The sequence below is a fragment of the Vicia villosa genome, linkage group LG5, assembly GCF_029867415.1.
Source record: "Vicia villosa cultivar HV-30 ecotype Madison, WI linkage group LG5, Vvil1.0, whole genome shotgun sequence".
Lineage (NCBI taxonomy): Eukaryota > Viridiplantae > Streptophyta > Magnoliopsida > Fabales > Fabaceae > Vicia > Vicia villosa.
The window spans coordinates 27360947-27385885 of record NC_081184.1 but is presented as its reverse complement, the minus strand read 5'-3'; the positions used below and the strand labels follow the sequence as shown (position 1 = coordinate 27385885).

General features: G+C 35.9%; 2 protein-coding genes and 1 long non-coding RNA gene across 3 annotated transcripts; 1 reads left to right on the top strand and 2 right to left on the bottom strand.

Annotated features, from left to right (window-relative positions):
• Nucleotides 1-5878: 5878 nt before the first annotated feature.
• On the bottom strand, nt 5879-12653 carry LOC131606427 (uncharacterized). Its single transcript, XR_009284835.1, has 5 exons — nt 11935-12653; nt 11818-11835; nt 11205-11255; nt 10180-10256; nt 5879-6011 (listed from the first exon to the last, which is right to left on the bottom strand). It is a non-coding gene; the product is annotated as an uncharacterized LOC131606427 (long non-coding RNA).
• Nucleotides 12654-13910: 1257 nt separating this feature from the next.
• On the bottom strand, nt 13911-14851 carry LOC131606425 (lectin beta-1 and beta-2 chains-like). Its single transcript, XM_058878656.1, has one exon. It carries the CDS (start codon nt 14849-14851, stop codon nt 14051-14053), a length of 801 nt encoding a protein of 266 aa, XP_058734639.1. The 3' UTR covers nt 13911-14050.
• A 1981-nt stretch (nt 14852-16832) lies between these two features.
• LOC131606424 (uncharacterized) lies at nt 16833-24728 on the top strand. Its single transcript, XM_058878655.1, has 3 exons — nt 16833-16969; nt 18994-20006; nt 24419-24728. Exons 2-3 carry the CDS (start codon nt 19001-19003, stop codon nt 24430-24432), a joined length of 1020 nt encoding a protein of 339 aa, XP_058734638.1. The 5' UTR covers nt 16833-16969; nt 18994-19000; the 3' UTR covers nt 24433-24728.
• The last annotated feature ends 211 nt before the right edge of the window (nt 24729-24939 follow it).

The following is a 24939-nucleotide window of genomic DNA, read 5'->3' as shown; positions in this document are numbered from 1 at the left end:
TTAATCAGGGGCGTTGCTCCTAAGTTCATGATACTGAGGCATGTTGCTTATAACATCACATATCTCAAGAAGCCCTCCCGACATGCATGCTCCAGTAGTGCTCCGAAAAGCGAAAATATCTCCTACGACTGACTCAGTTGGCTAAAACGCCAATATGTACAAGGGGCATGACATGTTATTGTCCAATTCATCTGGGGCAGTCAAGTCGAGATTCAAAAAAAATCTCTCAAAGGCGCTGAACAGTCAGGGATTTATTTTCCCCGCCAAACACTGCTACAATTTGTTGTCGTTATTAGCAACATTTTGCATTAATACATCATACACCTCATGTCATATGCATAACACTCTCATTCATTTCAAAAAACATACATTACATACATCATGTCATCGCATAAAACTAACTTTACCTTTCAGGTTGACCAACTGGCCAGGAAAATAGCATCAACAAAACCAATTTCTATCAAATATACAGTCTGGAAGCTTGAACCCCAGATTCTCAACAGATATGTTCCGGAAGCTTGAACCCCGGATAATCTGAATTCTACGACAGAAACGTTCCGGAAGCATGAACCCCGGATGTTCTGAAATCTACGGCAGATATGTTTCGGAAACTTGAACCCCGAATGATCTGAATTTTACAACAGATATGTTCCGGAAGCTTGAACCCCGGATAATCTGAAATCTACGACAGAAACGTTCCGGAAGCATGAACCCCGGATGTTCTGAAATCTACGGCAGATACGTTCCGGAAGCTTGAACCCCGGATGTTCTGAAATCTACGACAGATATGTTTCGGAAGCTTGAACCCCGAATGATCTGAAATCTACGACAGATATGTTCCGGAAGCATGAACCCCGGACCATCTGAATTCTACGCCTGAAACGTTCCGGAAGCCTGAACCCCGGATGTTCTGAAATCTACGCCAGAAATATTCCGGAAGCCTGAACCCCGGATATTCTGAAATCTACGACAGATATGTTCCGGAAGCATGAACCCCGGACCATCTGAATTCTACGCCTGAAACGTTCCGGAAGCTTGAACCCCGGATGTTCTGAAATCTACGACAGATATGTTTCGGAAGCTTGAACCCCGAATGATCTGAAATCTACGACAGATATGTTCCGGAAGCTTGAACCCTGGATAATCTGAATTCTACAACAGAAACGTTCCGGAAGCCTGAACCCCGGATGTTCTGAAATCTACAGCAGATATGTTTCGAAAGCCTGAACCCCGATTGATCTGAATTCTATGGTAGATGTTTCGGAAGCTCGAACCCCGAACATCTATGAATCTCTATTCCAGATATACGTTTGGAAGCTTGAACCCCAAACATTCTGAAGATCTATCATATACGCGCCATGGGAAGCATGACCCCCCAGGTTGCTGACAAGCATCTCAGTTAGGTGGCATCTCTAAAGCCCATCTCCGACAGTTCTCTGTCAACCTCCGGATGGCATCTTTAAGCCCATCTCATACAAAAGTCCCTCCATCGACAAGGGCAAATTTCTGGGTATTCTAGTGTTCAATCCTCTTCCACCTTCAAATTCCGATAGGCACACAAGCCAATCTACATCCTCAGGTTTAAGAAGATTGAACAGGGGCAACTGTCATACCCCAAAATTTGCCCATATTTTCAAAAAAAAGAAAAAAATTCGAAACTATTTTCAAAATTGGATTTTTATAAAATCTTGGATTCATTTACATTGACATCCTGAATTTTATAAATATCCGATTTAAAGTCTATTTTAAAATATAATAGTTTACCCTTAAATTATTTATATTTTAATAAATAAAAAATGTTGGTCGATGCTTCATACACTTTCAATTAGCTTTTTATTTCAAACAAATAACATAGCTCAATTGGTTAGGAAGTAAGGCTTGCAAATAAAAGGTCACGAGTTCGAATCTCACTTGGTGCATTTTGTATATATTGGTTTGTTTTTAATCGTTTTTGTTTTTTCTAACTTTAGTCCCACATTGAAAAATTCAAAAGATGACCTTATACTTTTTCCTATATAAACTCTCTTCCTCTCATGATTCAAGACACACAATGAGAGAATTATCTCTTCTTAAAAAGTTTCCCATTTTCTTGAGTAGAGACTTTTTTTAAGAAATTTTCTCTTTTTGTATAAAAGTTTCTCTCCTTTGAGTTGAGACTTTTTTTTAGAATTTTTTTCTTGTGGTATAAAAGTCTCTCTCCTTTGAGTTGAGATTTTTCTACAAATCTGAAGCTTCAAGAGTTCAGAAGAGGATTTCTGAAGATTGGAGTTCATTGAGGAGGGGCTTCAAGAGGCAGTGGACTTTCTCCACTAGGTAATTTCTCATCTTTAGTTTATTTTATGTTATTATTATTTATTTTAGTTTCTTTTAATTATTTTTATTTTTAATCACATAGTTTTAATTATTTTTATTTTTTAATTATCTTTAATTTTTTTTTTCAATAAAAAAAATCACATAAAAATCATTAAACTAAAATGTATATTATATTTACTTGGTTATGATCTGTTTGTTAATAAATAACTTAATCTTTATAAAGTAACATCTTGAATACCAAAAATACCAAAAAAAATGTATTAGTTTTTATATAATAACAAAAATATAAAAAATACGTATTAGAATTTAGACATATTATATTTTTATATCAAAAGTATTTGTTTCATGCATCAACTTTAGTTTCTTTTTTTTTTCAATTAACATGTGTTTATATTTCTACTATTTTTTTCCTCCTATATATTTGTGTTACTAATATTTTATTTTGGTTGCGAGGTACTATCTTGAGCACATACTATTTTGTGGACGTTTGCAAGTTCTATCTTATTTTGTATATATTAATCATCCTATTTTCTGTTTTAATTTTCATTTGGGTTTGTAATAAGTTTCATCCCCCATTGGTTTAAAATTGTAGTCCCCTCCCCGAAGCCTTGTAATAGCGTAGAAACTTTATTTTCCGCTCTTTATTTTCTGTACATATTTAACTGTTTAGATGTATGCCTTAGGATTGTATGACAAGATAAACTAATCGTTAGATCACCTTTAATTAAAAGATAAAAAAAATAACTGAACATAACACACGTGATTGCTGCACACACTCACCTCTAGGGTACGCCCCTCTCGGTTGCCTTACGATTATATGGTCGTGTCTCTCGAATGTAGAGGTATCTTAGCAAACGATGACCCTTGAAAATATCATCATAGAAAAGATCTTAGTCCCTCGATGACCCTCGATTGTTGCCTACGGTAAAAGATCTTGTCCCTCGGAGTCCCTTCGGAAAATGATGATAGTCCCGCTAAAATGCTAAAGTTCCTCTACTTGTTGCCTTCAACGACCATACGATGACCCTTCGATGACCCGCACATCCAATATAACAAGGATTTCCTACTTCTATATAGTATGGATGGTCCTGGGAACTGTAAAAATTACGGAAAAGACCAGTTTATTAGGGTAGTTCTCTTAACCTGCCTTGCTCAATAAAAGAAATCTTCTCAAAAACTTTTTCAAAGACAAAGGCTACGCATTTACGCTAAAGTCCTTACGTCCCTTTTCAACTCAAAACAAACAAACATGAGCTAAGCAAGTTAAGAGCCCGTAGAAAACTACGGATGAAAAGGGTGCTTACACCTTCCCTTTTCATAACTAACCCGCGAGCCCGTTTCTTTCAAATAAGGTCTTTTTCTGTACTTTTTGCCTTTCCTAACATTGGACAAAATAAAAGTCGGTGGCGACGCACACCGCAACATTGTTGCTTTTATTAAATTAAAGTCAGTTCACCGTGTTACAACTACAGAAAAAAAGGCCTCCTACCACGCCCAGAAAACCGAGGCTTTATGCAAAATAACCGTGGCGTAACGCTGAGGCCACGGTTCGGCCACGGAAATCCAACGGTGGAGTATACGGCCGTGGCCAAAAGTAAAGTCCACGGTTTTTTGGTATAGACCACGCCATTTTTACAACCGTGGCATTTTTAGGCCACGGTTTAGGTTGCTTGATTAAGGCCACGGTTTGTATTTGCCATGACTTAATAACTGTGGCTATATTGTAAAGCCACGGTTTCATTTTAACGTTTACGACACAGTATTAGTTCAAGATATAGCCACGGTTTGGTTATGACCACCTATTTAAAACTGTTGTTATATGTTATGCATTCTAATCCATTTATCTAGCCACGGTTTATTTCTGTATCATTACATAAATATGTCATTTTATATATATATATATATATATATATATATATATATATATATATATATATATATATATATCAATATAAAATTAACAATAAAATTAACATTAAGGTCAAAAGTATGTTTTTTTTGTAGTGCCACTAATAATAGTTGGATACAAGTTTTGATGTCATCCCAAATTCAAAATTCAAAACAACCATGTTAAACATAACCATATTAAACACAAGTTTGGCTCAAAAAAGAGTCATCCCAAAATAACCAAAAAAAGTTCTAATAACTGGCTAGAAAGATAACATAAAACAACTATTCTTCTTGATCTTCTCCTTGCTCTTCTTCCACATCTTCTTCAACATCTTCATCAACATCTTCAGCACAAACTTCTTCCACATCTTCATGTTCATCACAAGCTTCTTCCATATCTTCATCACAATCTGCTTCCTCTCCACCCTACAATAAACATAACATCATTCAACATTCATAAGTGTACTAACCAATAAACATGCATAACACCAATGATGATACAAATATGCTACTGAAGTAACATGTGTTTGAAACAAACAAATCAATGTTAGTAGCATTCACACAACTTGTACCAACCAATAACACTATAAGCTACAACAGTAAAACAGTAATAGGATGCTTAAAATCAAACCAAATAGAATCTTTAATCATCCATGAAACTTTACATGATTAATGTGATTCCCTTATGCCATTTGGGCCACATAGTACAAAGCAATGATGATACTTCAAAACGTCAGTTTAATTGGCACCAGAAAATGAATTACATCAATGTTACTAGCATTCACAAAATTTTTACCAACCAATAACACTATAACAAAATTTGTACAACAGTAAAACTGTAACAAGATGTGATCCCTGCATATTGTTCATCCATGATAACCAGTTCAGAAATTCAAGAATCAGTTCAAGTATCAGTTCAGAAATTCAATGATAATTCAGTTTCTTAATGTGATCCCTGCACTTGTTCATCCATGATAACCATACAATTTCTGAAATTCAGTGATAATTCAGTTTCTTAATGTGATCCCTGCACTAGTTCAACCATGATCCCTGCACTTAATGTGCCCTATACAGTTTCTAACTAATTCTTGATAACCGAGTTTCTAATTCAGTTCCCTATACACTTGATAATTCAGTGCCCTATACAGTTTCTAATACAGTTTCTAATTTCAGAAAACACTTGATACAGTTTCTAATACAGTTTCTATACAGTGCCATATGCTGCAATTTTGTAGTTTAGAGTATACCTGTTCGCAATGCAGAATATGAGTTGATGCAGACGAGTGTGGATCAGCAGGAGCAGCAGTAGAACTAATGGAACAACCCATAGCACTTGCCATCAAATTAGAGATCTCCTCGTCGCTCATATGTGGGTTTTGTTGCTTCATCATTGTCTTAAATAGCGCCTTCATACCATCCATCTCCCTCTTCATGCCAGCCACTTCATCATTATGCTGCCTTTTAATAACCAGAATTTCTTCTTTTCTTTTAAGCATGGTAGGTGTTATTGTTCTTCCATAGCAACGAACTCGTCCAGATTTTTGTTTCCCAAACAAGAAGTTAAATGTCTCAGTTTCAAACTTAGATAAGTTGAAAAGTTCCCTAGATGCAGGCACAAAAGGAGGTCTGATGCCTACTTTACTAGGTCCTTCACGATTATTTTTATTTACCATCTCGCATTTGATATCATACTTCTTAGCCAATTCAGCACTGGATCTAAATAGAGGCAACCGAAAATTGGCGGTAACTTGTTCACCCTTTTGTGCGGCAGCCGTCTTCTTTTGCAAGTTTGAAACCTTCTTCATTTTCTGTTAACATGGAAAATATTAAAAGAAACAAAGTTTAACCAATCAACACTAATTTGCAATATTCAAACGGTTAACAATAAATCACTAATCATCAGATCTATGACTAACTCAAAACAAATAAGATTCAGAACATAGTGGATTTACAAAAACAGAAATGAAATAGATTCAACACATAGTGGATTCAACACATAGTGGATTTACAAAAACAGAAATGAAATAGATTCAACACATCCAATCAGTTACATCAGAAATTCTAATGATATTGTCATTCTCCTAATGAATACAACTCATGAAACCAATACATGAAAAGTTCAAATGGAAAATAAAAAAGAAATGTATTTGTTCAATGCCATATCCAATCAGTTACACCAGAAATGAAATAGATTGACATTAGTCCATGAAATCAAATAGGGTATCATCATAATCAAAATCCTCTCCATCACTTTCAGCTTCATTCATTTCATGAGGTGTTTCAGCTATTGTTGCAGGTATGTCTTCCCTAACCCAATTTAATTCACTATCACCATCACTATTTTCTCCACTTTCAGCTTGTAAGTTTGACGGGTCAGCAATGTTAAAGAAATCTCGTGGAACTGTTTGCAGAGCATAATGCCGGTTTGGATCAAAAGGGTCTTGGATATAGTAACATTGATGAACTTGAGAAGGTAGCACAAATGGATCATTCTCATAAATTTTCTTATTGAAACGCACACAAGTAAGTCCGTATTTGTCTTTTTCAACCTCAAACCAATCGCACTTAAACAAAACAAAGTTGAAATTTCCATAGTAGTATAACTCAATTATATCAACAGTGGCTCCATAATATGTGATGGGTTCTGTCCTAGGATTTCCATCCTTGGAGCTAGCGAAACTTGAAGTTAGTGAAACTAAAGTTACGCCAGAATTTTGAGTTTTGCGATTTGCATCTCGTTTCCTAGTATGGAACCTATATCCATTAATGACGTAACCTGGATACCTCTTTGCAACAAAATTAGGACCTCTAGAAAGTTTTTCAAGTTGTAATGGCACATCATCATTCTGGGAACGAGTTTTAAACCATTCACTAAATTCTTTACTTTGACTTTTGGCCTTGGTCCACTTCCTTTTGTTAGTGTTTAAATTAACACTTTGATCATGCTCACTACAAAAGTCAACAAATTATATGTTAACATATCTCTAATCTTAGAATTAGTAGATAAATACATAGGAGGACAAATAGTTATTGTACTACCTGATGTAAATTTGAACTTCATTGCAATTGAATAAGATGTATCGATGGGCATCATCCTTTGATTTCACATCAAGATGAAAGGGTTCGCCTGCCCCCTTAAAGGACGACCGACAGTTGTAAAGTAATCATCAGGATCTGTTTCAAGTGAATCGGTAACATCATAATTCCGACTCTTCCTATTCAACCTTGTATCTACATTGCTATGCAAATACCTTGAGCAAAATGTTATAGCTTTTTCAGCCAGATACCCCTCGGCAATAGAACCTTCAGGATAAGCTCTATTGCAGACATAGTTCTTAAGTTTACACAAGTATCTTTCGGTGGGATACATCCATCGAAATTGAACAGGACCACCCAATCTAACTTCATTTACCAGATGAATAGGCAAGTGAACCATTATGTCAAAGAAACTTGGAGGAAATATCATCTCCAACTGACAAAGTATCTCTACAATCTCATCTTCTAGGTAATCTAAATCTTCCACTTGTATAACTTTCTGACATAGAGAGCGGAAAAAGGAACCAAGACGAATTAGTGGGGTTGCCACCTCCTTGGGCATTGTGCTTCTTACTGCAATTTGCAACAAATAGTGTAACATGAAATGCGCATCATGGCTCTTGTAACCAGATATTTTTTTGTCACCAACTTGTACACATTTTGAAATATTTGATGCAGTCCCATCTGGTAACTTGGCAGCCTTTATAACTCCACAAAAAATTGACTTCTCGTGCGGAGTCATTGAGAAACGTGCTTTCGCAAACTCTGAACGTCCTCCACCAATCTCCCTTGGATGAAGTCTTTCTCTAATTCCCATTTCTTGCAAATCATAACGGGCTTTAATATGATCTTTTGTCTTCCCCAGGATGTCCAAAAGAGTTTTAACAATACTATCAAATATGTTTTTTTCAATGTGCATTACATCTAAATTATGGCGCAATGTATTTTGAGCCCAGTAAGGCAACTCAAAAAAAATTGACCTCTTCTTCCACGGGCCATCAACTTTCTTCTTATTCTTCTTCCCAAATTCATTATTGAAATCTTTTAAGAGTTCAAGAATTTCTGCCCCGTTTAACATGGAGGTTGCAGTCCTATGTTCTTCTTCTCCGTTAAATGATTTGACATCGTCTCTCCAAGAATGAGTTCTTGGTAAAAAGGTACGGTGGTCCATATAACACATCTTATGACTGTGTTTGAGGTATAACGAATTGGTGTTAGATTTACAACAGGCACACGCCAATTTTCCTTTGGTGCTCCATCCCGACAACATAGCATAAGCAGGGTAGTCACTAATTGTCCATAGAAGAGCTGCACGCATTTGAAAAGTTTGATTCATTGAAGAATCATATGTCTCTATGCCGGATTCCCATAACTCTTTTAGCTCCTCTATTAGTGGTTGGAGGTAAACATCGATATCGTTGCCTGGAGATTTTGGTCCAGGAATCAACAATGACAACATTGTATATTCAGGTTTCATGGACAGCCAAGGTGGTGTGTTGTATACCATCATCAAGACAGGCCATGTACTATGAGATAAGCTCATGGTCCTAAATGGATTAAACCCATCACTCGTTAAGACAAGTATTACATTGCGGGACTCACTAGAAAAATCTGGATGGAGCTCATCAAAGTCCTTCCAGTTTTTACCATCAGCAGGATGCCTCAATTTTCCATCCTTTGAGCGCTCTTCTTCATGCCATCTCATTGACTCAGCTGTCTTTGAACACATGAACAACCATTGTAGTCTAGGAATCAATGGAAAGTGCCTCAAAACTTTTGCAGGAACTCTACAGTCATTTTTTGGTTGCTCAGACTCGCATCCTTCAGTTGCAGCATTTTGTTTCCACCGTGAAGCTTCACAAATAGTGCAAGAATTGTCCTTTTCATGCTCCTTCCAAAATAGCATGCAATCGTTTGGGCATGCATCTATCTTCTTATAATCAAGGCCTAAACCACTTATCATGGCTTTTGTCTTGTAAAATGATTCCGGTATGTTCAAATCAGGCATTGCTTCTTTCAATAATTCTAATAGGGCAGTGAATGACGTATTGCTCCAGCCGTGGAGACATTTCAACAAGTAGAGTCGAATCGTGAATGATAACCAAGAGAAGTCTTTGCATCCAGGGTACAGTTCTTGTTCAGCCTCTTTAATCAAATTGTAAAACGTTCTAGCCTCGTCATTGGGACCTTCATGAACTTCGTGTGCTTCTGCCCTATCTCCATATATGTCATGCAATAAGCCAGGAATGTCATCATGTGATCCCTCTTGATCTTCCATCCCATCACCAATTTCCATAGACCTTTGTAGTTTCTCCCCATGGTGCAACCAAACGTCATAACCGTCTAGAAAACCTTTGGCTATTAGGTGATCCCTAATAATATCCCTTGTTTTCCAATATATATTTTTACACTTAGCACAAGGGCATAGAAGTTCACCTCCTTGAGGTCTTCCATTAGTGAAGGCAAAGTCTAAAAATCGAGTAATACCGTTGATATACTCTTGACTAAACCACGGTAATTTAGTCCACTCTTTGTCCATCACTTGATAATCTATATATTAGAAACACAACACATAACACATTCAAAACACATAACACATTCAAAACTGAATTCATACAAAAAAATGCACTAACAGTACTAAAACATGTGCTGAGCAACCAAAAAATGACAGGGACAGTATTATTGTATATAAATGGAATTAAACTACACAAGCTAGGGACAGAATCTTTGCAATAATTATTGTATATACATTATATACCTAACATACAACTAATTAGGTAAGAAAAGCACTAACATGATTACTGATTTATAAAATAAAATTCATTTTTAGACGGCAACGGCATTATATAATCATATACATATAAATCAAAACATTCCATGAGATATACTACCACGTATTAAAATTTATGTGGTGAAGCCTAAAAGGACACAAATTGTTACCTTAAAACAGAGAAATGGAGTCACACACAAATAAAATGGAGTTGTCGCTTTCCTTCGTCTCCTTTGAGGGAATTGAGCTGTATCAATAACAAAAAGGAATCAATAACCACACTGCAGCTATGCTACGCAACTTAATAATACACAAAATTAGATTTATAAAATTCATAACAGAGTCACACAAATTCATAACAGATTTATAAAATCAATAACCCTGTGTTTGAAACAAACAAATGCTGCCTTTTAAGTGATCTTCAGTAGCAGTTACACACAAATTCAATCTGCAGTCAAAAGCGATATCATGACTGAGAATACCTGGTCTCAAATACCAGAAGGAGGATTTCATGTTTTTTATAAAATTTTCTTTCTCTTTCTGCTACATTCACTAAATATGCATAAGAAACTTCCACAGCTTCATGATTTTTAGTTTACATACTGATAGAAACTTAAAGTATGTAAACTGAATGGCCACTTAAGAGCGCAAGAAGTGTACATACAATTATAGCACAGACTATATATATCAGATACCGAAACTTAAAGTAGACATTTCAATAATTGAATTGTTCTACGCCAAAGAAAAACAACAACTAATTACAACATAAGCGACACTTCCTTACGAGATGCACGAACATTAATAGGACCCAATATAAGTTGATGCAAGAAAATTTAAGAAAACAAACTACTAAGTAGTAGTATGAACAGCAGCCACAATAGTAGTGGCACATCAGTTCATCAAATCAAGTCACTAAAACATACAATCAGTTTTAACATTGAATCCTAAAATTATGTATTGTGGATTGAAAGTAGTTACTAGTTAGTCCCAAATCCCAAGCCAAGAATCAGTTATATCATTCTAGCAAGATTAGTTTTGCCAAAAAAACACTTTTCTACTTAAAGGTCATCAAACACAAATCATTCCGCTACAAAGTACATGTCAAAATCAACTCTAGCAAGATCTAATCCAACACAGAGGAAAGCAGCAGAAAACACAAATCTAAGTGAGCTCAGAAACAAGTTAGAACACTGACCTTAGTGCCAAAAGGACCTTCTGGATGATCTGTTTCAAGAATATTCCTCCCCTAAACAAACAAACAAAAAATACATAATTAAAAACTTCCTTCAAATGAATAATCTATAGTATATTGCAGCATAATGGATCCTCAGAGTAAAATTCATAAATTATCATACACATACACATATCATAATAACAAATATTCTTCTAATAATCACAAGAAATTCAATTCAATTCATGATATTAAGCATAACTAGCATTCTGATTTCGTCCCAAACAGAAAATCAATTATAGATTTAACAATACTAACAGTCAAATAACGGAAATAGCAGTTAACTTGAATCTAACATACTTTCTCAACCTAAAATCCAGATCAGTTTTCAACCCTACCAAAATCTAACCTAAATCACCATAACAAAATCTAACCTAAACTCAGTGCCTCTCTCAGTTTCAAATCACCATAACAAAATCTAACATAAATAACAACAACAGATGTAACAATGCAGAGATTAGGTCAAAATGAAGCCCTCAGTAGATTAGGTCAAAACAAAACATGCATCAAATCACACTATCCAAACATCAGTAGTAGAATTTGTTTAAACATAGATTAGGTCAAAAAGAAACCCTACCGTATTAGCCTCCAGAAGCTTCGGTACCTCACATGCAAAACAAAATATATATTAGGTCAAAAAAAATCAAAGGAGACGAGGGAAGATGAGGAACACGAACAGAGAAGAGAATCGTACCCAGATAATCGTACGCAGATGAATAGAGGAAGCCTCCAAAAGCTTTGGTACCTCAACTGCAAAACAAACTATATATTAGGTCCAAACAAAATTAGAGGAGACGATAGAGAAGATGAGGAACACGAACAGAGAATCGTGAGATGAAGAGAGTTAGGGTTCGTGAGATGAAGAGAGTTAGGATTCGTGAGATGAAGAGGGTTAGGGTTCGTGAGATGATTGAGGTTAGTGAGATGAAGGTGAAGCAGAGATGAAAGCAGAGATGAAGATGAAGAAACTAACCTGTAAGCGATGGAGGTGGCAGCAGCGGCGCAACGGCAAAGAGTTTTCAGATAGTTTTGGGAGATGGAGTTTTCAGATAGTGTGAGTGTTTTTGTTCATATGGCTCGTTTCAATGCCTTTGTTCTTTCATTTTTTTTCTTTTTTTTAATTAAAAAAAATAGAAAAGAAAATATTAAAAGATAGAGGGAAACTAAAAAAAAAGGAGGGAACTTTTGGAGGGTTTTTTTTTTGGGTTTTGGCCACAGTTTGAACTGAAAATTATAGGCCTCGGTTTCTTAGTTGCGGCTTAAAATATCTACCGCTATACAGGCCACAGTTTTACACTCCGGATTCAATATTTCTATAACATACGTCTACGCTTTGATAATCATGGCTAAATCATATATGTGGCCACAGTTTCTGAGCTGTGGACAATTTTAGCGTGGCCGTAGGCCAAATTTCTAGTAGTGGTTATTTGTATTTTACTATAAATAGCAGTACCAGTAAGAGAATTAGGTGAGTCAAATTTACTACAAAACTCAAAGTACCAAGCACAAACAGAAATGAGTTTCAAGAGTGCAATGTACATTTGATCACCAATTTCCATTTATGCCATGTTTCAATTTCAAGTTTACTTTACACTTTTGTGTTCTTCATAGTCGAATCATTTACTTATTCAGTGTTATTTTCATTTTAACTTGCATTTATTTTCATAACATCATATCAATCATTGTCGAAAACAATTCACAATACCACTATTGTTACATTATTTTGAAACTTAACGCACATTGTTCTGAGACTCTCTAGTCGGTCTTGCCAGTAACTTTTAACAAGAGACTAGTGTTGTTTACCAATTTTTAGGGTAAACAAATTGGCAACCTGATGGAACTTAGTGCTAAAATTTTCAAATAAACTACTCCCTCTGTCCCAAAATATTTGTCATAGTGGGTCATTTCACACCGATTAAAAAAATATGATAAATGAAAGAGAGAGAACATTAATTTTACAAAACTATCCATGTTTATTAATTAGTAGTGTATTTGAATGATCATAAATGCAGAGTGAGAGAATAATAAATTAAGAGTATTAATTAGAGGGCATAATTGAAAGATAAAAATTAAAATTGTATTGGAAACTTAAAGAGAAATTTATTTTGGAACAAATAATTTTATCAAATACGACACTTATTTTGGGACGAAGAGAATGTTGTAGGTTCTCTATGTGCGTTTTCGTGTTGCATGAAACAATACCAATGTTTGTTAATGCATGAACTTGAGGAGTGGAAAACAATTGCCTAAAATTAGTAAAATATCACGTTATGAAACTGACACTAACACTTCTAATCCATCACATTATTAAACATCATATATTTATGATAAAACTTTCAACTTAGTCAACGAACATCTGAGGTGACAACCTTAGGCACACCAATTTCATCTTTTTTTTAAAATTACTACCTATTTTTTATTATATACAATTCCATTTAAATACAATTTTTAAAAAAAAAATATTAATTAACTATTCTTTCAGTTAAGCTTGCAACGGATAGAAAGTCAAGCGATTTTTTAAGTCAAGGTTTGTGTAAATAAAAAATAATTGCATGATGTTAGAAAGTCGAGTTCCGTGTGAATCAAAATCCTAGTTAGTTATTTTATAATCATGTTAGATCTTGCCAATATATGAATAACAACTCAAATAATTTTAAACACAAATTTAACTGACATAGATGATAGCTAACATTACAACTGACATAGAAAAAACCATTACAAGTACTGCTTAATTATACATGTGCAGTTTATTTATAGAAGTTAGATCTATCACACAAGATATAACATGCATGATGATGAGAAGCTGCAAACTATGCAGCTGCAGCTTGGTTAGAACTTGAAGTTCCACCCAACACAGAATGAAAAGACCATGAAAGAACTTCATGTGCTGAAAGTTCTAATGCAGTGGAACCTGACAAACCTACCCTAACCCACTCAGGAACAACATCCTTTAAAGGCACAACAACGCCACTAAGGGTATAACTAACTGAATTAGGATAAGTTAACGAAACAGTTAATTCATTTGTAGCAGCTTTAAAACTTATCACAACATTAGCCTCTTCACCATTCTGCAAAATCCATGGTGCAGTACTTATGGATTTTATAGAGTTAACATCGATTCCAATATGTATGTAACTTGGATCCCACTCAAGATTTTGGAAAGTGTCAAACTCAACCGCAACAGTTTGAATAGTTTTATTATAATCTTCGCTGTTGAAAACTCCGAGATACCCACCATAGTTACCCGGCTGAGTATCTTCAGGTGCAATGAAGAAGGTTAATCCGTCGGCAATCATAGAATTTCCAGCTGCATTTATAACAAAGGTGAAGGAAGATGTAAAATCAGCAACGTTGCCGGTTTTGCTATCCCAAATATGGATAGGTGCGGAATAGAGAGCTCTGCCAACATTGTAATTTACGGCCTCGGTCAGTGTCAACTTCTCGTTTGAGGCATAGGCACTGCCTTGGAAGATTAGATTTGGTTGGTCTGAGACAAACTTTGGGATGGAAAAGGAAGTGGTTTCAGTTTGAGTTGAGTTCACTTGGAAGAAAAACAATGTTGCTAAGGAAATGAATAGAACTATTACATAGAATGAGGTTTGGGTAGCCATATTATATTGTTCTGAGTTTACTTCAATCCAATTGTTGATATTTATATATGGAGGCATGTGTGGCTTATAATGGAACAAGATAACAAATGATAAAAACATGTTATCTCAAAACCAAGATAAAATGTACACTCTATTATTTACACATGTTACTTTCAACAAATGAAATTTGATATATAAATTTAGAATCTGAGTTAAATTTTAATGGATTTTTAATTGATAAAAAAATCAAAGTGTTACGTAATTAATTAATCCTAATTTATATTTTGATTGATGTTTTTTTTTTTTTTGTGTACAAATGATGTACATGAATTTCAAATTAAAAATGGTAAAATAGTAAAATGCAGTAGAAGGAAAAAAATTGAATATAGTGAAATGGGTGGATAAACATATATCATTCACTTAGTGTTTCGAGTTTTTGATATTTATTTTTTTTCTCTGTATGAGAGTTTTTGTATATTTATATTAAAATTAAAATAATTTTCACCTCGGTTCTTTCTACCAACCGTAGTGAAATGGGCGTTATTTTTTTCAATCTCATAGAGTTTAATTTTCACAAACTTCTCATGGAGAGTTTTGTTTTCACAATAACACAATCATAAGGTGACTTGTTTTGAATGCAGGTACTTTTATAGAAGGCAGTTGGAGGTGGGACGTGGAGGCGATATTCTCGGAGGGTTGTGACTGGAGCGCATTGCTCCATACTAGCAGCGTGGGGACTGCTGGGTTGCAGCATGAATTACTCCAAATTCTGCAGCAGCACTGCCCTAACGAATCCGGGGAAGACAATTCAAATGGAGGCTTAATAAGGATGGTGTTTTTTCGGTGAAATCTTGTTATGGGAGCTTCAAAGAAAAACTGTCGGGGCCAGCTGTAAACCATTTTACGGTAAAGGCTTTAACACAACTTTGGAAGATTAAAGTTCCTTCGAAAATTTTGTTTTTTGGTTGGCGGTTTATCCATAATAGAATAGCTACTAAAGATAGCTTGATTAAGAGGAGATTTTTGGTGGAGGGAAATGATTCTTTGTGTGTTCTTTGTCTTACTGAACAAGAAACTCTTATGCACTTGTTTTGGAGTTGTAAGGTGACTTTGAGTATTTGGCGAAGGATGTATGTGTGGTTTGGAGCCTTCACAGAGATGACTTTAGAGGAGTATGTGAATTTCTTCCACCATTGTGATAGTTTGGTTAGCAAGACAAAGAAGACTATTGAACCGGTGATTTGACTAGCAACGGTGTGGTGTTTATGGCTAAAGAGGAATGAAGTTATTTTTAAAAATGAGACTATTAGCTTCATCGATTGTATGTCGGAGATAGTGTTATCCTCTTGGAGTTGGCTTTGTTCTTTCTATAAACGGGTGGATTTTTGTAATTTTTGTTCTTGGAATATCCTACCGCTCTCTCATTTTGAGTAGTAGGAGCTTTCCGTATTGTTTTCTCGGGCGGAGTATCTCTTATACTCCCTATAATTCCATTGCTTATTAAAAAATTATAATTTAATTTGGAAATTTCTTTACCCACCTCCAAACCTTCTTTGTAACGCCCGGAAATTTATTTATTCGCTTAATTTAGACGTTTGTGATGTTTATTGAATTTTCGCGTTTTGAAGCGATTTAGTCGGTATTAGTTCGGGATAGCGGATCGATATTTAATCGTAAATTTTAATATTTTTAGTATTAATACTATTAATGAGGTAATATGTAGCGTTTTGGGAATTTTCCGAGTAATTAAGATTAGACCGTACATATGAGACAGTGAGTATTCAGTCGGTATATTAAAATAATCAGATTTTTTTTTAATGTTTTTTTAAGTGAAAGTATTATTTTTTTTATTAAGAGTAGAATAAATTTTGAGTTTAATTAATGACATTTCTAAGTGTTAAGGGGTATCTTTTGTTAGGCCCATTAGGTGGTGGTGGTCTCTTTTGCCATTTAAAATAAAATAAAATAAAATAGAAGCATAGATAGAGAGAAAGAGAGAACCGAAGAAGTTAAAAACAAAAGATTAGAAGTGGAGGCTAGGGTTTGTGAAGAGGAGAAAGGGGATCCAAAAGTGTTGCTCTAAAGTGCAATTTTTCTCAAATTTCTCCAAGAATCCATTAGAGATGCACTCAATCCAAGGTAAGGGTGGGGTTCTCTTCATATAGTGGGGCTTATGAAACCTTATATGTTGGGGATTAGGGATTTAGGTTATTGATGTGCTCTGTTGTTGTTAAAATTTCTTTTGGCATGCTGGAAATAAACATGAGGTTGATTACCATTTTCGTTTTTCATTCTCTTGTCTTCATTTTCGTTTCCTGAAACATGAGTTTATATATATAGATTATGTTATTTAACCTTTTAAGGTCTAACTTTAATGTTGCTGTGGCTTTATGGTCTGCTACTAGATAACAGGATTATACCCTTGTGTTGCTATATGTTAGGAGTAAAATAAATAAAATTGGAAGTATCTAAATAATGTAGTGGGTGGTATGTATCAAGAGTAGATAAAAAGTACTCTTAAATTATATGAGGAATTAATTAACCAAGGTATAAAGTCTAGTCTAGTGGCCTTAATTAAGATTAATTGAATAGGAAATGGAGATACTATCAAGAAATTTTAAGTGGCTGGAGATTTAATATATAAGGTGGTGTTTATTTTAAGTATAAGATTATCTTTGGATATATTGTGTCTCTCTCAATTAAATTATCTAGTGCATAAAAATGGCTTGTAGAATATGTATATTTAGTTACAATGATAGTGTGTTGGTAGTTCGAATGTGAGGTATACAGAGGATAAGTAAGCTAGCATTAAAAACCTACTACAGATCCTATTACTCTCGTATCAGTAAGCCGAAGTTACTCTGATAAAGGAAAAAGAAATGACATATAGTCTATCCTATACATTTCCCTATTCAAGTTTTAATTAACTACTTTAAATAACTTTAGTATTTTTAGATTTATAATATATTCTATTGTTATGTAGTTTGTCCTATTCTAGTTTAAAACAAACAAAGAAAAGGTTAATTTTGTTTGAATTAATGTGGTTGTCTTATGAAGTCTAAATTAGGTGAATTGTCGGAATTGTTCTGTTGTTATATGAAGTTGTTATATTACGGGTGAAGTGTTATTACCTTTAATGATCGGTAATAATTATGATATGGGCGATTGTCTTGTGACGAATATTTTGTGAAAATAAATGATGATGATGGTGTTGTGTGATGTCGGGTTCATCGAGTCGCATACATTTGCATATATATTGTGACGGCCTGGATTGGCAAATTAGTGACGAAGGCTTATGCCTTGTGCCTCTGAATTGGGCAATTGGTGACGGGGGCTGAAGCTCCGATTGGTACCACATGCATATACATGAGTCTTGTCCCATATATTTCTATGCGATTCATAGCGTGACGTTTGTGACTTTGTTGTGATTTGTATTTTTGTGACTTATTAAATGATGGGATTATGTGAAGATGTGAATTGTGACTTAATGATAGAATGACTTTATTAATATTTGTGAATGTGATTAACCGAATATGTCTAATTTCTAATATATAATTTATCATGCGCTCAAGTATATGAATTGATATCTCACCCTTTCTTTGTTTCGCCGTTGCCTTTATATTGGTAACGTGCAGGTGATTCGCATTGAGAGGAGGTTAACCGAGTTGGTCTTGAGTCGTTGTCGCTCTGATACGTAGCACTCGGGGGGACGAACGCGTCAATTTACTTGCTATTGATTTATTATGTTTTGGCAAATACTTGAGTTGTTTATTTGAGATTGCCACTTTAATTGTGTTAATTGTTGAATTAAGATGCTGTGAAATCTTTGAACTAATTGTTGAGTTTCCGTTGCACTTCTATGGAAGTTGTTTTATGTTAAAGACTATCATTCGATGTTGTCGGTTCTCCCACATTTTTTTTATGAATGCTATGTATCCGCTTTATGCGACGGGGTGATTTGTCTTTGAGAATGAATATGTGATACCTCAATTGCTTATTTTTGTGAATTTTAATACTCTGATTTTATTTAAATTTCGTGGGTAGAATTGGGGTGTTACATTAGTGGTATCAGAGCAGGTCGGTCTTGTCCGGCCAAGTGTCGAGTCGTAGTGTAGACTAACAATTGTGTATTGTTGTTTGTGCTGATTGTTTTTGTGTTGTAGTGGAGCAATGGCTGGGAGGAATGATGTTGCGATAGCTGCTGCTTTGGAAGCGATGGCTCAGGCAATGCAGAACCAACCGAATGCTGACGAGAATGCTGGATCTCGTAGTTTGGCGACTTTCCAAAGGGAGAATCCTCCAGTGTTCAAGGGTACACATGATCCCGATGGTGCTCTTGATTGGTTGAAGGAAATCGAGCGAATCTTCCGTGTTATGGATTGCACTCCTGCAAAGAAGGTTAGATATGGCACTCATATGTTGGCTAAGGAAGCGGATGATTGGTGGCTAGAGACCCGTAGGAGGTTGGAGGCTCATGGTGAGGAGATCACTTGGATTGCGTTTCGCATGGAGTTCTTAAGGAAATACTTTCCTGAGGATGTCCGTGGTAAGAAGGAGATTGAATTCCTTGAGCTGAAACAAGGGAACAAGTCTGTTGTGGAGTATGCTGCTAAGTTTGGTGAGCTGGCTAAGTTTTACCAATATTATGATGGTGCGAATGGTGAGTTTTCCAAGTGTATCAAGTTTGAGAATGGGTTGCGTCCAGAAATCAAGAAAGCGGTCAGTTACCAGAAGATCCGTATTTTTGTTGATTTGGTTGATAGTTGTCGGATTTATGAGGAGGACAACAACGCTCATTATCGTGTTATTAATGAGAAGAGGGGCAAGAATCAACAAAGCCGTGAGAAACCATATGATGCTGGTAAAGGGAAGCAAAGAGTTGCTCATGGTCATAAGACTAGTGGGGGAGATGCTCCTGCTAGGGTTGTATGCTTCAAGTGTGGTCGACCTGGTCATAAGAGCGATGTTTGTGCTGCTGATGTGAAGAGGTGTTACCGTTGTGGTAAGACGGGACATATGTCATCTGCTTGTAAGCATAAGGATGTTGTTTGCTTTAACTGTGGTGCGGAGGGACATATTGATAGCCAGTGTCAGAAGCCAAAGAAGACAGCTGTAGGTGGTAAAGTGTTCGCTTTGTCAGGAACTCAGACATCTAGTGAGGATGACCTTGTTAGAGGTACTTGTTTCATTAATAGCATTCCTTTAATTACTATTATTGATACCGGTGCCACTCATTGTTTTATTGCTGCTGATTGTGTAAAAAGATTGGGTCTTACCTTGTCTGCTATGAATGGAGAAATGGTTGTCGAACTCCCCGCTAAGGGAACGGTGACTACTTCTCTAATGTGTTTGGATTGTCCTCTGTCAATCTTTGATAGGGACTTTGTTGTTGACTTTGTGTGTTTACCGCTTGTTGGTTTGGATGTGGTTTTGGGTATGAATTGGTTGAAACGCAACTACGTTCATATCAATTGTTTTAACAACACGGTGAGATTTTCTTCTCTTGAAGAAGAAGGAGTTGGTTTGTTGACTGGTAAGCAATTGAAGCAACTGATGCAAGACGAAGCGCAAATGTTCTCATTGATGGCGTCCTTGTCTTTTGAGAATCAAGTTCGAATTGATGAGTTAAAGGTGGTGAGAGAATTTTCTGAAGTGTTTCCTGATGACATCCCTGATGTACCTCCAGAAAGAGAAGTTGAGTTTACGATTGATCTTGTACCTGGTACCAGACCTGTTTCTATGGCACCGTACAGGATGTCTGCATCAGAGTTGTCTGAATTGAAGAAGCAATTAGAGGAATTGCTTGAGAAGAAGTTTGTAAGACCAAGTGTATCGCCGTGGGGAGCACCCGTATTGCTTGTAAAGAAGAAAGATGGAAGTATGAGACTTTGTGTTGATTATCGGCAGTTGAATAAAGTGACGATAAAGAACAAGTATCCACTTCCCAGAATTGATGACTTGATGGATCAATTGGTGGGTGCTAGTGTGTTTTCTAAGATTGATTTGAGGTCTGGATATCACCAGATTAGAGTAAAAGAAGACGAAATTCAGAAGACCGCGTTCAGGACTCGGTATGGACACTACGAGTATTCGGTGATGCCCTTCGGTGTCACTAATGCGCCGGGAGTATTCATGGAGTACATGAACCGTATTTTTCATACTTACTTGGATCGGTTCGTGGTGGTATTCATTGATGACATTCTCATCTACTCTAAATCTGAAGAAGAGCATGAAGAGCATTTGAGGATTGTGTTACAAGTTTTGAAAGAGAAGCGGTTGTATGCCAAGTTGTCTAAGTGTGAATTTTGGTTGCATGAAGTTAGTTTCCTTGGCCATGTTATTTCTGGTAGTGGCATTGCCGTGGATCCTTCTAAAGTTGATGCTGTGTTACAATGGGAGACTCCGAAGTCTGCTACTGAGATTAGAAGCTTCTTGGGTTTGGCCGGTTACTATAGACGGTTTATCGAAGGATTTTCTAAGTTGGCACTTCCATTGACGAGATTGACTTGCAAAGGAAAGGCGTTTGTGTGGGATGTTCAATGTGAAGAGAGTTTCAATGAGTTGAAGAAGAGGTTGACGTCGGCTCCAGTTTTGACTTTGCCTAATTCAGGAGAGCCTTTTGTTGTGTACTGTGATGCTTGCTTGATGGGGTTAGGTGGTGTACTTATGCAGAATGGTAAAGTGGTTGCTTATGCGTCTAGGCAGTTGAGGACCCATGAAAAGAATTATCCTACGCATGATCTTGAGTTGGCTGCAGTGGTCTTTGTGTTAAAGATTTGGAGACATTATCTTTATGGTTCTAGATTTGAAGTGTTTAGCGACCATAAGAGTTTGAAGTACTTGTTCGATCAAAAAGAGTTGAATATGAGGCAACGAAGGTGGCTTGAATTGTTGAAGGATTATGATTTTGGTTTGAACTATCATCCTGGAAAAGAAAATGTAGTGGCCGATGCTTTAAGCCGGAAGACCTTGCATATGTCGGCTATGATGGTTAAAGAGTTGGAGTTGATTGAGCAGTTCCGAGACTTGAGTTTGGTATGCGAAGTGACACCGCATAGTGTTATGTTAGGAATGTTGAAGATTAACAATGACTTTCTTGACAATATCAGAGAGGCTCAGAAGTTAGATGTGAAGTTGGTGGATTTGATGGTAGGAACCGATCGACTTGAGAATGGTGATTTCAAGTTAGATGCACGTGGTGTGTTGAGATTCCGAGATCGTATTTGCATTCCTGATGATGAAGAGGTTAAGAAGGCAATTCTTGAAGAGAGTCATAGAAGCAATTTGAGTATTCATCCAGGAGCTACAAAGATGTATCAAGACTTGAAGGGTTTGTTTTGGTGGCCTGGTATGAAACGTGATGTGGCACAGTTTGTGTATGCTTGTTTGACTTGTCAGAAGTCAAAGATCGAACATCAGAAGCCTGTAGGATTGATGCAACCGTTAGAAGTTCCAGAATGGAAATGGGATAACATTTTGATGGACTTTGTAACGGGATTACCTAACACCTTGAGGGGATTTGATTCGATTTGGGTGATTGTTGATAGGCTTACGAAGTCGGCACACTTTATACCTATTAACATCACATTCCCGATTGCGAAGTTAGCAGAGATATATGTCAGGACGATTGTGAAGTTGCATGGTGTACCTTTGTGTATTGTGTCAGATAGAGATCCGAGGTTTACCTCTGATTTTTGGAGGAGTTTGCAAGAGGCGTTGGGATCTAAGTTGAGGTTGAGTACGGCGTATCATCCACAAACAGATGGTCAGACCGATAGGACTATTCAATCATTGGAGGATTTATTGAGAGCATGTGTTCTTGAGCAGGGAGGTTCGTGGGATACTTATCTTCCGTTGATTGAGTTCACTTACAATAACAGTTACCATTCTAGTATTGGGATGGCACCTTTTGAGGCGTTGTATGGTCGGAGATGTAGGACTCCGAAGAGAGAACCGAAGAAGTTAAAAACAAAAGATTAGAAGTGGAGGCTAGGGTTTGTGAAGAGGAGAAAGGGGATCCAAAAGTGTTGCTCTAAAGTGCAATTTTTCTCAAATTTCTCCAAGAATCCATTAGAGCTGCACTCAATCCAAGGTAAGGGTGGGGTTCTCTTCATATAGTGGGGCTTATGAAACCTTATATGTTGGGGATTAGGGATTTAGGTTATTGATGTGCTCTGTTGTTGTTAAAATTTCTTTTGGCATGCTGGAAATAAACATGAGGTTGATTACCATTTTCGTTTTTCATTCTCTTGTCTTCATTTTCGTTTCCTGAAACATGAGTTTATATATATAGATTATGTTATTTAACCTTTTAAGGTCTAACTTTAATGTTGCTGTGGCTTTATGGTCTGCTACTAGATAACAGGATTATACCCTTGTGTTGCTATATATTAGGAGTAAAATAAATAAAATTGGAAGTATCTAAATAATGTAGTGGGTGGTATGTATCAAGAGTAGATAAAAAGTACTCTTAAATTATATGAGGAATTAATTAACCAAGGTATAAAGTCTAGTCTAGTGGCCTTAATTAAGATTAATTGAATAGGAAATGGAGATACTATCAAGAAATTTTAAGTGGCTGGAGATTTAATATATAAGGTGGTGTTTATTTTAAGTATAAGATTATCTTTGGATATATTGTGTCTCTCTCAATTAAATTATCTAGTGCATAAAAATGGCTTGTAGAATATGTATATTTAGTTACAATGATAGTGTGTTGGTAGTTCGAATGTGAGGTATACAGAGGATAAGTAAGCTAGCATTAAAAACCTACTACAGATCCTATTACTCTCGTATCAGTAAGCCGAAGTTACTCTGATAAAGGAAAAAGAAATGACATATAGTCTATCCTATACATTTCCCTATTCAAGTTTTAATTAACTACTTTAAATAACTTTAGTATTTTTAGATTTATAATCTATTCTATTGTTATGTAGTTTGTCCTATTCTAGTTTAAAACAAACAAAGAAAAGGTTAATTTTGTTTGAATTAATGTGGTTGTCTTATGAAGTCTAAATTAGGTGAATTGTCGGAATTGTTCTGTTGTTATATGAAGTTGTTATATTACGGGTGAAGTGTTATTACCTTTAATGATCGGTAATAATTATGATATGGGCGATTGTCTTGTGACGAATATTTTGTGAAAATAAATGATGATGATGGTGTTGTGTGATGTCGGGTTCATCGAGTCGCATACATTTGCATATATATTGTGACGGCCTGGATTGGCAAATTAGTGACGAAGGCTTATGCCTTGTGCCTCTGAATTGGGCAATTGGTGACGGGGGCTGAAGCTCCGATTGGTACCACATGCATATACATGAGTCTTGTCCCATATATTTCTATGCGATTCATAGCGTGACGTTTGTGACTTTGTTGTGATTTGTATTTTTGTGACTTATTAAATGATGGGATTATGTGAAGATGTGAATTGTGACTTAATGATAGAATGACTTTATTAATATTTGTGAATGCGATTAACCGAATATGTCTAATTTCTAATATATAATTTATCATGCGCTCAAGTATATGAATTGATATCTCACCCTTTCTTTGTTTCGCCGTTGCCTTTATATTGGTAACGTGCAGGTGATTCGCATTGAGAGGAGGTTAACCGAGTTGGTCTTGAGTCGTTGTCGCTCTGATACGTAGCACTCGGGGGGACGAACGCGTCAATTTACTTGCTATTGATTTATTATGTTTTGGCAAATACTTGAGTTGTTTATTTGAGATTGCCACTTTAATTGTGTTAATTGTTGAATTAAGATGCTATGAAATCTTTGAGCTAATTGTTGAGTTTCCGTTGCACTTCTATGGAAGTTGTTTTATGTTAAAGATTATCATTCGATGTTGTCGGTTCTCCCACATTTTTTTATGAATGCTATGTATCCGCTTTATGCGACGAGGTGATTTGTCTTTGAGAATGAATATGTGATACCTCAATTGCTTATTTTTGTGAATTTTTATACTCTGATTTTATTTAAATTTCGTGGGTAGAATTGGGGTGTTACATTCTTGGTCACCTCTTGCGAATTTACCAAAATACTTTTTTTTCGGAAGTTCATTTCCGAAAACGTACTTTTATTGAAAAAAAATGTGTTTTCGGAGAT

Coding starts and splice junctions, on each gene's coding strand:
- LOC131606425 (XM_058878656.1), bottom strand. CDS start 14,851: ATGGCTACCCAAACCTCATTCTATGTAATAGTTCTATTCATTTCCTTA.
- LOC131606424 (XM_058878655.1), top strand. CDS start 19,001: ATGGCTGGGAGGAATGATGTTGCGATAGCTGCTGCTTTGGAAGCGATG.